Source organism: Diadema antillarum, unplaced genomic scaffold (assembly GCF_040938485.1).
Source record: "Diadema antillarum isolate AM-2024a unplaced genomic scaffold, OU_Dant_1.0 scf00000156, whole genome shotgun sequence".
Classification (NCBI taxonomy): domain Eukaryota; kingdom Metazoa; phylum Echinodermata; class Echinoidea; order Diadematoida; family Diadematidae; genus Diadema; species Diadema antillarum.
The window spans coordinates 673,891-687,568 of record NW_027271045.1 but is presented as its reverse complement, the minus strand read 5'-3'; the positions used below and the strand labels follow the sequence as shown (position 1 = coordinate 687,568).

Sequence of the window (13,678 nt, the reverse complement as noted above, 5' to 3'; positions counted from 1 at the left end):
TATTTCAAAAAATCCGATGAAGCAATTTTTCTCAATAAACCATGTATACACATGCAGTTAATTCTGGAAACAATTTTGATATACAAGCCTAACTATTCTTCACATTTTGTATAAATTATTAACAATACTTTAACTTTACATGGGTTGTTTCTATCCCTAACTCACATTTTAAAACTATTTCGAAGCAATAATTCTGTGTTGTTTCATCTACAAAATGGTAGATAAAGCCTTTAAATGAACTGAACATGAAATAAAGTGTTTTTGGACATAAATCTGGACCTAAATGCAGAAAGAATGCATACAATTCTGCAATTGCAACGTTTACGGACTGATTAAATCTTGTTCAGGCCTATTACTATAAAGGATATATATATATATATATATATATATATATATATATATATATTAACAAGAAAGGGCAAAACTGACCAGAAACAAATAATAAATAGTGAAAACTTTGAGCAAAGAAAATGGGGTTTCATCGTGATTCGAACCCGAGACCTCCGGCCTACTAGACCGGTGCTCTACCGACTGAGCTATTGAGAATATATCGGTGCTCGTCCCAAACCCTTTGGGTTTATGTCAGGTCAAGGAGGTTAAAGAGATAATATTGTATAAAACCTCCTTGGTCAGGTTAATGTGTGTGTGTGTGTGTGTGTGGTACACATACACACACTATACATTATACTCTATACACTATACACGACCAAGGGGAGTGAAGGGTTTGGGCTTTCAGTAGCTCAGTCGGTATGAGAGCACCGGTCTAGTAATTCGGAGGTCTCGGGTTAGAATCCCGGTGAAAACCCATTTTTTTTTTTTTTTTTTTGCTCAAAGTTTTCAATATATATATAATATATACATATAATGTGAGAGATAGTTCCCTGGGTCCCGAACGTGCGCGGTGCCGCATTGTTGGTGGAAAAACTCGGCCATGACCAGACAGGACAAAATACAGCCCAACATACAGAAGATGAGCACACGGTGCTGGGATGCACGATAACGATACGAGTCCCACGCAGGTCCTGACGAAGGCCCAATGACGGGCCGAAAGCTTGACAAATAAAAGGGAGACTAAGATCGAGAGCAACGTCCCGCCTCAGTCCAATTTCTTTTAATATATATATATATATATATATATATATATATATATATATATGTATATATATATATATATATATATGTATATTCACAACAGTAGGTCAATATAAACTCCGTTAGAGACGTAAATTCGACGAATTTTCGCCCATAGGGCTTTGTCAAGTCAATCAAAATCTCTGCAGAATCTCTTTGCGATATCATTAACAAATCCCTGCCTACGGAAATTGTTCCACGTGAATTGAAAAAGGCTCGGAGATATATATTATATATATATATATATATATATATATATATATATATCATATAACGTATGTAAGATCCCAGATGAATTAGATGCTAAATGCAATAATACACGTAGGCCTACTTTTTGGCATGATTCAGTATAAGACTAACAACTAAAATGAAAAAAAAAAGGAAAGAAAGATAACGCGAAAACAATATATATTATAAAACACATACACAGACACAGTCGTGCACATCGAACCTCTGTTGTATGTAGTGGTAAGTTTAACAGTAAAAAAATAAAAAGGAGAGACTGTAAGAGGACTGCCAGAAAAAGGGGTGAGTGAAGGGTTAAAATAAAATGTCAGTATGCCAACACATGCTGGGCACAAGATGCCGCTTGCGATGCTCTCACCATTGGGAGGAGATTATGTTTCAATTGAGACGAAAACAATTTTGATGAGAAGAAAGAAAGGATTTAAAATTAAGGTTTACAATAATAAGTATTTATAACTGTTCCTCTAAATGATATTTTTTTTAAAGAGAATTGTTTAGTTTGAACTTTAAAATTGTAAGGTTCTTTCATACATTGATGAAGAGAATTCTAAACTTTGGGACCATGTAGAAGAATAGATTCGGAAAAAAAATCAAATGGTCGTAGTAATTCAATGCATGTATGGCAAATGGAATTCATTGGATTGCCGGGTAGCGGGATTCATTAGGACTAATAAATGAATACTTGTTTTTCACAACATGGAGTTGAACACATTATAGGCCCGCGGCGGAGAGAATGGTTGGTAATTTTGTATACATAGATTGTCCTAAGTGTGTAAAATGAACAAATCATTGATCTTCCACATTATATTGTCATAACATAAATCATCAGTATTATGCATGGATATGAGTGTTTCTCCAGATGATCGTGCCATTCAGTTTTTGTAAGGCTGTATGAAGTTGATGAATATAGGATACATTAAAAGAGTGTTTAAATTAAGATGTCATTTGGGTTGACTGACTCAAACATTAATTGTAATGTTTCTCTTGCCTGAGGTGAGAGGGGCATCTTTTTTAAAACCTAAAACTGTCTAACTTATAGCGGCTTAAAAAACAAAACTTAAACCGAGAATTCGACAGTTTTTCTGTATGTATACCATGCTTTGGGGGAGCTGGAGATGTTAATACGCTTCATTTTTTCACCCTTTTTCTGTGAAATCTACTCATAAAAATACCTCTCTTTTACAATTATCAACCACTTATTTGATTGGGTCGAAATGGTAATTTCAACAAATTTATATTAGATATGAATTTAAAGCTTCTAATAGAGCTTTAAATTACACTTTTAAACTATAAAGTGGAAATTCGTTTTCGATACCCTACTTTTGTTGGTTTTGAACTGGGCGGCAACATTGCTTAACGGGAATTCTTCTATGCCCAGTGGCGCATCGTGCGCGCGCTCCCTCTGTATCTTTTGTTAAAACAAAAGAAATATAAAGAAACAACGGGCGCGTCCTCCCTCTTTATTTTTTTTTTTAAACAAAGGAAATATAAAGAACAAATGGGGGCGTCCGCCCCCTTTAATTTTGTAAATGCGCCTCCCCTTTACGGAATTCCTGGATCCGCCCCTGTTCTATACGCCTCATCGTCCAGGAAAATTTTCTTGGGTATACATTTTCCAGGGAGTTACTAAAAAGATAATTATTTGCTTTTCGAAGATTTATTGAAATTTATTAGGTCTTATCCAGTGAAATGATTTGTTAATTCAGAATTCCATACTGGAAAGATCACAGTGTCTCATTATAGTGTGTATAATAGACAATGTGTTAAATCATTTAGTCGGATATAGTGTGTGAAACATGTGAAAACAAATTTGATAATGTGAATATGATTTCACACTGGGGTGTGTGTGTGTGTGTGTGTGCGTGCGCGCGCGTGTGTGTGTGTGTTTACAGTGTTCACATAGTAATATTCTATTTGACATCGTGCATTGGTGATCCACAATGTGTTCACAATTTTAAAACGCTCGAACCTATAAATTTTAACAAATTGTACGAGATTACACTGTGTTCACAACGTTGCGGTCCATCAGAAGTTCACCCAGGGGACCAACAAATACGACCATAAATAATGAAAGTTGCACAATCTTGAAGATATCTTGAAGAGTGATATACACCTCAGACCGTTTAACAATTATTTTTCACAGTTTCTGCATAATTTGCGAAATTCAAATAAACGTAAACAAACATGAAAACGTACTGATAAAAGAAGCCAATCATTACAAAACAATGAATGTTTTACACTGTGATTGTGCTAAATATCATAAGAATTGAATACAGTGCTGATAAGTTCGATGCTGATAAAGTGTACGAAATCTTCAAGCACAAACTTCAGTTTTATTATGATAAAAATGTGTCTCTCGTAAAATTATAACAGTTAGGAAATACTTTCATAAAATGCAGCAATGGATCTCCGAACAAGGAATTTTGCGATCTACATGCATCCGAGATAGATTATTCAAGCAAACAATCAAAGCTCAATGTCACAACAAAATAGCTAAATACAAGAAACTTGACCAACTTACAACCATTATTAGCTTATCTCACAAATCATATTCCATTTATTACCCAACAGTACAAAAGCACACACATCAGTCTGTTCTGGATAACTATATAGAATGCTCTCCTATCCGAAAGTGCAGAATAGACAGCACTAAGACGATACGGATAAATGAATCAATAACCAGAATGAAATAGTTTATATTCTTCGTGATTATATCATAAATGTATCTTCAATATAACTAGAAACTAATACTGATCCAAATTCCACACACTTTACAGAATTTACATTAACACCTAGTGAAAAGTTAGCATTTCTCAACCCAACTAATAACTTCTGTCAAGTCCATCCACTGGCTACGAAAATATCAGTGTATATAATGGTAAAGACAAGGGGATGCGCGAATAGAAATTGCGCAAGAATGATAAAATGAAAATGAAAATTATTCGACTGACCATGCCCGGACATTAATCTGATATATCTATTTATAAAGAATTATACTTGAAGATTATTCCATATCAGTTTTTATGTGTCGTAATTAAGTGGAAAAGCGATAAAACCAGCTTTCCAGGAGGGTACATTTTTAAACACCTTTACATGATACAGCTCTGATTTACACTTTTGCATATATTTCTGTTTTTGTTTAATTTGTTTAATGTGCTTTACCATTAAGTGAGATTTCGTTTCATTCTATAGATAAACAAGCAAAATATAGCCAACATTAAGTTAACGTTCAAAATGAATCTTCAGATTGCTCAGCAAGACGGCAGCATCAAACCCCGTCATCAAAGGCACAGATGCACCTGTGGAATATATGTACATCAATAAAAAAAGTGACAACTGTTTGAATAATTATAGCCAGTTGGTAATCCATCTCTTAAACCTCCTTGATGATAATTGACAATGATTAACAGCTTGCACCCGACTAGGTCGTTGCCATACTTCTGGCTTGCGCGCGTCTTCTGCGTGCGATGATGTAGAGTGTTATTGGTAGAACCAGGGTCACGGCGTCCGCTGCGATGAATCCGATAGTTATCTGAGAACAAGATTGTAATAGTACGGATTAGTAACAAATATAGTAACAATTCAATTCAATTCATTCAATTTATTTTCATTCTTCTTTTTCCATACAACAAAACATAACACAGAATAAATCAGGAATTACATAGGCATAAACATTCGACTTTGCAAAAGATAAATGATACAGATAAACATAATAATGCATACCGGTAAAAAATACAAAGTTATGCTTCAGTTTGGGAAAAAAAATCAGAGGTCCACTAAAAAGCAAGCTTGCATATTGTGAACGACTAAAAAAAAACAAAACTTATGAACTACTTATTTACAAATACTTATCACAAATATAATTTTCGACAGGACGGAACAAAACAGGAGAATACAAAGATGGGAACTTTTATTTCACAGCATAATTGAATTCCAAAATCTAGGACGGTGTATGTAAATGTATTCTTAGTCAATAAAGTTCTCAGGAGGGGTAAATGAAACTCATTGGATTGCCTAGTGGGATAAGTATGAAAAAAAAAAATGATTCCGTGGGAACATTGAATTGATAATACTGGGAAATGCATTTGCGTTGTAATTAAACATAACTGACCAAGCTGAAAAAAGTACAAATTTTTGATTTTCAAAATCTTATATTTAGTAAATGATGACTCTGCACGGGAACAGGGCGGGACACCACAGATAATACGAAGTGCCCTTTTTTTTGAGTAACAATAGTTTATCTAGTAAAGTTTGATGGGCACTACCCCATGCTAGGACTCCGTAATTCAGATAAGGTTAAATTAGAGAAAAATGGAATACGAAACTTGAGTCTATTAATGATACCAATACTACGTGAAATTACTGTACAACCCATTGTCAATAATATGCGGCCTCCACGAAAGTTTATCGTCCACTGAGATACCGAGGAATTTTATGTGAGATACGCGTTCTAGCAGAGTGTCATCAAAAATGATATCTCTGCGTAAAGCTTCTATAGAATTGCTAAACAGCATGTACTTAGTTTTCTGGAGGTTATTTGATAATTTATTAGCTCTTATCCACTGAGTTACTTTTTTCAATTCGGAATTAACGGTGCATAAGAGAGTATCTGGATTTGGATGAGAAAAGAAAACATTTGAATCATCAGCAAAAAGTATAAATGAGTGTGTATCAGATGATCTGCAAAAGTCATTAACATACATAATAAAAAGTAAAGGTCCTAATAAGCTACCCTGTGATGGAACGCCTCATTAAATGAATTCTAGACTTGAGTTGTTCTCGTTCAGAGATACGTATTGTCTTCGATTTTGTATAGGTAACTCCTGAACCATTCCAAGGCCTTCCCCCGCATTCCATAATGAGACAATTTGTAAGTAAAATTGCATGATTAATTGTATCGAAGGCCTTGGAGAAGTCAAGGAAGATACTAATAAGATGAGAATGAATATCAATATTATGCGCGGCGTTGTCAAGAAACTTCAAAATAACAATGGAAAATTATATTCATTACCATCATCATCATCATCATCATTACTATAATAGTCACCATGTCAAAGGGTATGCATGGACCATAAAAGGTTAGAGGATTCCATAAACACAATCCTGCAGTCGTGCGGGCTGGCCTGTTTATTTGACCACGTTCATTGACAGATCTCATCCATTTCAGTAAGACGTTGAATGTTCCTTCATAAAAAACATTCAAACTTGGAGAAAAGTGCAACTTGCCATTGTTGTCTTTAAAGTTAATGTGCTCAGTCATGCACGACATTTATCAACATAATTAGGTACCAGTGGAAAGAAGAAGAGTACTCCTTTCCTTACAGTCAATATTGCTCTCTCCATAGTTGACAATAATGATTATGAAAAAAAACCCTCTATTGGATTATTTTTATACACACTGTATACCTCTCCTCGTATATTTCCACATTGCTACTCTGCTGGAAAGAGTACAGTGTCCTACAGTGTGTTCACAGTGTGTTTACATACTAGTAGTCGACTATGTGAAAAGGTTATGTGAAGATGATTTCACACTGTGGTGTGGTTTTTAGAGAATGTTCACATAGTAACGTTTTGTTTCACACTGTGAATTAATGACTCACATTGTGTTCACATTGTTAAAACGCTCGAATTCAACAGTGTGAAGAGATTTCACACTGTGTTCACTCTGTGGTCACACTGTGGGACACTGTGTTCTTTCCAGCAGGGTTCCCTCATCTCTCCCCCTCATTCCTTCTCTCATTCTCTCGGTAACTTTCTAATCTACGTATAATTCAATAATTAATTATATAATTTTGATACCTATATCTGATTGACAGTCGATTTCAGGAACACTAAAAACAGCATTATTCTACTAATAACTCACGTAAAAGGGGTTATCGTCCAGGAATCTTTGTTGAATGATAAAGATTGGGTACTGGAGTAAGGAAAAAAGGCCGCCAAGAGTTCTGATGGCGCCATAAACACTGACGAAATGTTCCGCCGGGAAGCTGTGGGATAACAAAGCATGGTTTTTAAAGCTGAATATGGTTATATTCATGATCGTATACACTGTTACCGTATCCATGAGGGTCAGACTTGTAGATAGAAAATATGCATATACGCTATAGCCATTCGTCGGGTGGATAGAGTTCTATATGGCTTCGGTTCACTTGAAACCAGGCACGAAAACCACGATTGATCCTTGCGCTATTTAATAATCATTAAGCATAATCATACGTCTTTGCATGAACAATTCAATTCAATTCATTTATTTTTCTTCTTCTCTTTTTTTCAAACAGAACATAACACAGTATAAATTAGGAATCATATCACAAACGTATACACACAACTTGCAAATGATGTAATACAATAATAAAGTTACATGTAAAATATATGCATGTATACTTGCAAAAATAATACAAGGTTATGTTTCAGTTGAGAAAAAAAAAGAAGAATTGAGAGGTCCACTAAAAAGCAAGCTTGTAGATTGTGAACCACTCAAAGAAAAATCTAATGAAATACTTATTTGCAATATGCTTAGCACAAGAATAATTTAAGACGAGACGGAACAAAACAGGAGACACACAGCAACATGACACGACTAGACATAATAGATGTAAAATGGAAGGAAGGAAGGAAGGAAGGAAGGATGGAAAAAAGAGAATGCCTACACGCTGATCAAGGAAACGAAAGAGGGAATTGAAGAGGGAATTGAAGAGGTGCTTCAAACAGCTGGTGGCTGCACACAGCCGTGCAGAGATTATGATGGCTATTTCATTATAACGAATTCAGAGATTAATTGATTGATGGTTGGATGATGAACCCTGTGATTGGTGGGACTTGGCTAATGAAAACGAGACATCAGAGAGGGTTTAACAGAAAGGATTTCAACTTTCGCTTAAAAGAATACAAAGATGGAAAAAAAAAATATTTCGCAACTTAATGAATTCCAGAATCTTGGGCCAGTGTATATAAATGAATTCTAAGCCAATAAAGTTCTCAGAAGGGGTAAATGAAACTCATTAGATTGCCTAGTGCGATAATTATGGAAAAACTGATTCCGTGTAAACATTGAATTGAATTGAATTGAATTGAATTGAATTGAATTGAATTGAATTGAATTGAACTGAATTGAATCCCCTCAGTACGTACATTATTGCAACCACGGCTGACCCGACACCGAAGAGAAGCGAACGCATGATCAGGAAGAAGACGAATGTGAGATACTGAAGTTCGAGGCTCGGGATGAGGAGACAAATCGAGTAGCCGAGTGAAGCCAGGCTGGTCAGGGCCAGGGGCAGGCAGCTGTCTTGGAGGTCAGCAAAAGTTTTTCTCTCGGGTGATCCATCTGTGTGAGCAGGGGTTGTGTCAGCATTTTTTATTGAATTGTATTTCCATCTTATCATTATTTTCTGCGAATATTGTAATAGAATACTCAGGTTCCTATAAAATGATATTTACTCACCTATTTATCATGCTTATTGTAAGCTGAGATATCTTGTATATCGAGTAACGAAACAACTACAACATTCATGCGGGAACGGTTATCATAACGAGGCACTTTCAGTAGAATGGTATAGTAACGAAAGGAGCGAAAAAAAAAAAAACATTTCTATGAGCCCATATTAAAGGTGGGTGTTTTATATTGTATAATTATTCTTTGCAAATTGACTGCAGAAAGCTCATAAAAAGGCATTATAACGGCACAGCAGTGGCACCAAAATCCTGTTCAACAGGAGTTACAAAAAGCTCCGACAGTCATACTATTATTGAACATGACCACAAAAGAAGGCACAACACTGCATGATTTCATTGGGACATCAAACATATGCGTACAGTTAATACGAATAATAATCATAATATGATCATATACCCATGCTATGCTAAAATGAGATGAGATGAATCTTAATAGGGAACTTCGTGAGTGATTGTACATTTGCATGAAGTAACTTTGCTAAAGAATTTGGGGAAAAGCGCATACTGATAAACAATCACCGACAGACCTGTCTGTCTGAGGGTCTTGAAATGGTTCAGACGAGGAGAGAGTATTTTAACAATAGTGAGATAATAAACTTGGTGCAGAATTACGAACGCACATGCCCATTTACGTCATTGCCTTATAGCGTTCTATAGACTGTCAACAACACAAATAATGCATTCAAATATGTATATTATCCGGATTAAGAGTTGAATCTAATTCAGAACAACTATTCTCTCCATTTGCTATTATCATTTCCAAATGTTGTCAGTTCCAACGGATTTCCGTGACAATGACTACTTTGTCCTCCTGGTCAATATACAGTGAGGAAGGGTGATTTATAATGATATGGGACTCACCCTTGTTGTAACAGGGTCGCCAGAATTTGTTGCGGTCCATCAGAAGTCCACCCAGGGGACCAACGATTAGGACCATGAACTGGATGATGGAGAACACGTTGAGGTACCAGCTCACTGTCAATGCCGTGGCGACAAGAAAGGAAGGAAAAAGCAGAAATGGAATACTTATCTTAACGGTAGAGGATGCAGGCAAAGGTATCTAGTATTCCTCTATCAAAATCACAAAGAAAATAAGCGACAAAAGACTGCGTTAGGTAGAAGTGCTGGTTGTTGTTGTTGTTTTTGTTGTTGTTCTAAAGAAAGAAAGAAGAGAGAAAAATGGAGCCCTATACAAATAAATTGCCCCAGACAGCACTTAACATAAAACATGTATTATAAATCTTAGAGATATTATACAAGAATATTAAATATACCAAGTCTCCATGCACGAGGGAGCTCTATATTGTCTCCACAAAGGAGCTCATCAAGTCTCCACGAGAGATCTCATTATGATATTGATGAATACATAATTATATTCTTCAAGCAAACTCAAATAACTATACAATACACGCGCGCGTGTACCGCACACTAACTCACCCACGTGCACACACTCAAACACATACACATCTCCAACCACGCACACACATACTAACATCAGGGGTCAACTCAATGTAATAATCCGTATACAGTATTTAAATAAAGCACACTCACAATGATATGATTTACAGAATAGAGAACATTACAGGGGCGTCACCAGCTTTTTTTCAAGGGGGGTGCGTTTTGACACTAAATGTTTACGAGATTTTTTGGACAGACATTTGGAATATAGGAAGCTCTCAATTCCTAGACTTTCACTGTTTTTTTAGGGAAACCAAGCGGGGAAAGGGCACCGGCGCGGCGGTAGGTAGGATTTCATCTTTTTTTTTTTCTTCTTTTTTTTTTTTTTTTTTTTTGGGGGGGGGGGGGGGGGGTTAGTATGCGAGGGAGCGAGCAAGGGTGGGGGGGGGGGGGGAGGGTGTGGAAGCGCCGGAGAGGGTTGTACCCATTATAAATGGCTTATGGAATGACGGTGTGAAACGACAAATTACTGGCAGCGATATCAGGGGAATGGCATCACGACTATATGCGAGCGAGCGGAGCGAGCGAGCTTGAAAATTTTGACATTTTACAGTCCAAAAACTGCCGTTTGTAGCCATATTTTTTTGCTTTGTAAATTAAGGGGGCGCACCGGGCGCAACTACTGGCAATTACTGGCAGCAACATCGGGTGAATGGCATAATAATTAAATGCGAGCGAGCAAAGAGAGCGAGCTTGGAAATTTTGACATTTCACAGTCCAAAAACTGCCATTTGGAGCCATCATTTTTCGCTTTGGAGATAAAGGAGGGGTGGGGGCGCAACGGCCGGAACTGCCGGTAATTACTGGCAGCAACATCAGAAGAATTGCATAACAATTAAATGCGAGCGAGCGAGCGAGCGAACTTGAAAATTTTGACATTTTACAGTCCAAAAACTGCCGTTTGTAGCCATATTTTTTTGCTTTGGAAATTAGGGGGAGGGGGCGCACCGGGCGCAACTGCTGGCAATTACTGGCAGCAACATCAGGTGAATGGCATAACAATTAAATGCGAGCGAGCGAAGAGAGCGAGCTTGAAAACTTTGACATTTTACAGTCCAAAAACTGCCTTTTGTAGCCGTATTTTTTTGCTTTGGAAATTAAGGGGGGCGCACCGGGCGCATCTTACTGCTGGCAATTACTGGCAGCAACATCAGGTGAATGGCATAACAATTAAATGCGAGCGAGCGAAGAGAGTGAGCTTGAAAATTTTGACATTTTACAGTCCCAAAACTGCCATTTGGAGCCATATTTTTTCGCTTTGGAAATAAAGGAGGTGGGGGGGGGGGCGCACCGGGCGCAACTGCCGGCAATTACAGGTAGCAACATCAGGAGAATTGCGTATAACAATTAAATGCGAGCGAGCTTGAAAATTTTGACATTTTACAGTAAAAAACAAACAAACTGCCGTTTGTAGCTATATTTCTTCGCTTTAGAATTTAAGGGGGCGCATCGGGCGCAACTGCTGGCAAATACTGGCAGCAATATCAGGAGAGCATAATGATTACATTCGAGCGAGCGGAACGAGCGAGCTTGAAAATATTACATTTTACAGTCCAAAAACTGCCGTTCTTTTCTTAGCCATATTTTTTCGCTTTGGAAATTAAGGGAAGAGGGGCACCGGGCGGATCTGCTGGCAATTACTGGCAGCAACATCAGGTGAATTGCGTAACGATTAAATGCGAGCGAGCGAAGAGAGCGAGCTTGGAAATTTTACATTGTACAGTCCAAAAACTGCCGTTCGTAGCCATATTTTTTCGCTTTGGAAATTAAGGGGGGGGGGCACCGGGCCCAACTGCAGGCAATTACTGGTAGCAACATCAGAAGATTGGCATAAAAATTAAATGCGAGCGAATGGAGCGAGCGAGCTTGAAAATTTTGACATTTTACAGTCCCCAAATTGCCGTTTATAGCTATATTTTTTGCTTTGGAAATTAAGGGGAGGCGCACCAGGCGCAACTGCCGGCAATCACTGGCAGCAGCTTCAGGAGAATGGCATATACGACTAAATGCGAGCGAGATGAGCGAGCGAGCTTGAAAATTTTGACATTTTACTGTCCAAAAACTGCCGTTTGAAGCTATATTATTTTTTTTTTTCGCTTTGGAAATTCAAGGGGGAGGGGGGAGGGGGAGGGGGGGGGGGACGCACGGTGCGCCCGGTGCGCCCGGTGCGCCCCTCTCCCTGGATCCGCCACTGGTAGTCAAGGGTGTGGGTTTATGTTCATGACTGGGGGAGGTATGACCAGCGAGGTGGCGTCGAAGTGACCAAGCGGGGAAAGGATGTCCAAAATCTGCACTTTAGAGCATCCCCTAAACTAATTGTGCGTGTCTGTTTTTGTGTGTGTCTTATGTACATGGAAAAGTTAGGAATTAGCCCAGGTAAAGTCTTTTTATTGGCAATGCAAGACATTTTTACATAGACTAGTATGTAGAGCAACACTGCAAAATCAATGATCTAGCTTTGATATAACGAAGCGTATAAGGTACAAAGGTGTACATTCTACATCACATTGCGCAACATTGTAGCGACTCTTCGTTCGGATGTACTGAGTACACTGCGCACATCCTGCTTATATGCAGAATGCCAACCAGGAATCACGCTGAATCACAATCTTTTGTCGGGTCCGGTCTTTTTGAACAATGTTTCACACTATATACCTATCTAATTATGGTTAAAAGAAATCATAGAAAAATATCTTATTTCTTGATCACCCTTTCATTCAAAAGCAGTTTACTAACACTTGAATTACTGCTTTTGGGTGAAATAATTGGACAGATTTCTTGAATTCTAACAAAAAAGCAAGAAAATCTTTTCATCGCGGGAATTATGATTATGTGGGATGGGGCTAACGTGTATAAGTGCTCCGTTTCGTACGGATGTACAGTACGGTCGATAAATAGTAAACACTGTAGAATACTAATAGATATGTACAAAATCAGTGCTGCCAGAACCAGGGGTGCGAATAAATTTGTGTGTGTGTGTGTGTGTGTGTGTGTGTGTCCCTGGTGCAGAATATTTTAAAAAAAATAGAAAAGAGTAATTATTTAGCGTCCGGCGTTGAGATCGCTCGCAGACTGCTTTTTTTTTTTTTTTTTTTTTTTTTTTTTAAGGATCTGAAGGGGGGTGCGTTCGCACCCAACGCACCCCCCCTGGTGACGCCCATGCATTACTATAGCTGTACCATTGTTTCTACAGAAAGAAGAGCAAAAGAAGTGCTGGTTAAAAGAGTTTTATCATATAGTTATATTCATGGGAGACTATGATTGTAGTATCAGGTTAGTCATTAATTTTCACCAACGTTGCCACCAACGCCATTACTTTTTATCCTAATGCATGCTTATCCTTGTCCTTTTCTTCGTCAACAGTTGACGTCAACAAAAACCTCGTACT

General features: G+C 37.7%; 1 protein-coding gene across 1 annotated transcript in view; it reads right to left on the bottom strand.

The window, feature by feature from the left end:
* Window positions 1-4,798: 4,798 nt before the first annotated feature.
* LOC139722074 (equilibrative nucleobase transporter 1-like) overlaps window positions 4,799-13,678 on the bottom strand; it is a 38,184-nt gene continuing 29,304 nt past the window's right edge. The window contains exons 7-10 of the mRNA XM_071633396.1: window positions 9,694-9,807; window positions 8,509-8,704; window positions 7,241-7,364; window positions 4,799-4,909 (exon numbers count right to left, since the gene is read on the bottom strand). Of these exons, the coding sequence (XP_071489497.1) occupies window positions 4,799-4,909; window positions 7,241-7,364; window positions 8,509-8,704; window positions 9,694-9,807 (545 nt within the window). The remainder of the gene's footprint in view (window positions 4,910-7,240; window positions 7,365-8,508; window positions 8,705-9,693; window positions 9,808-13,678) is intronic.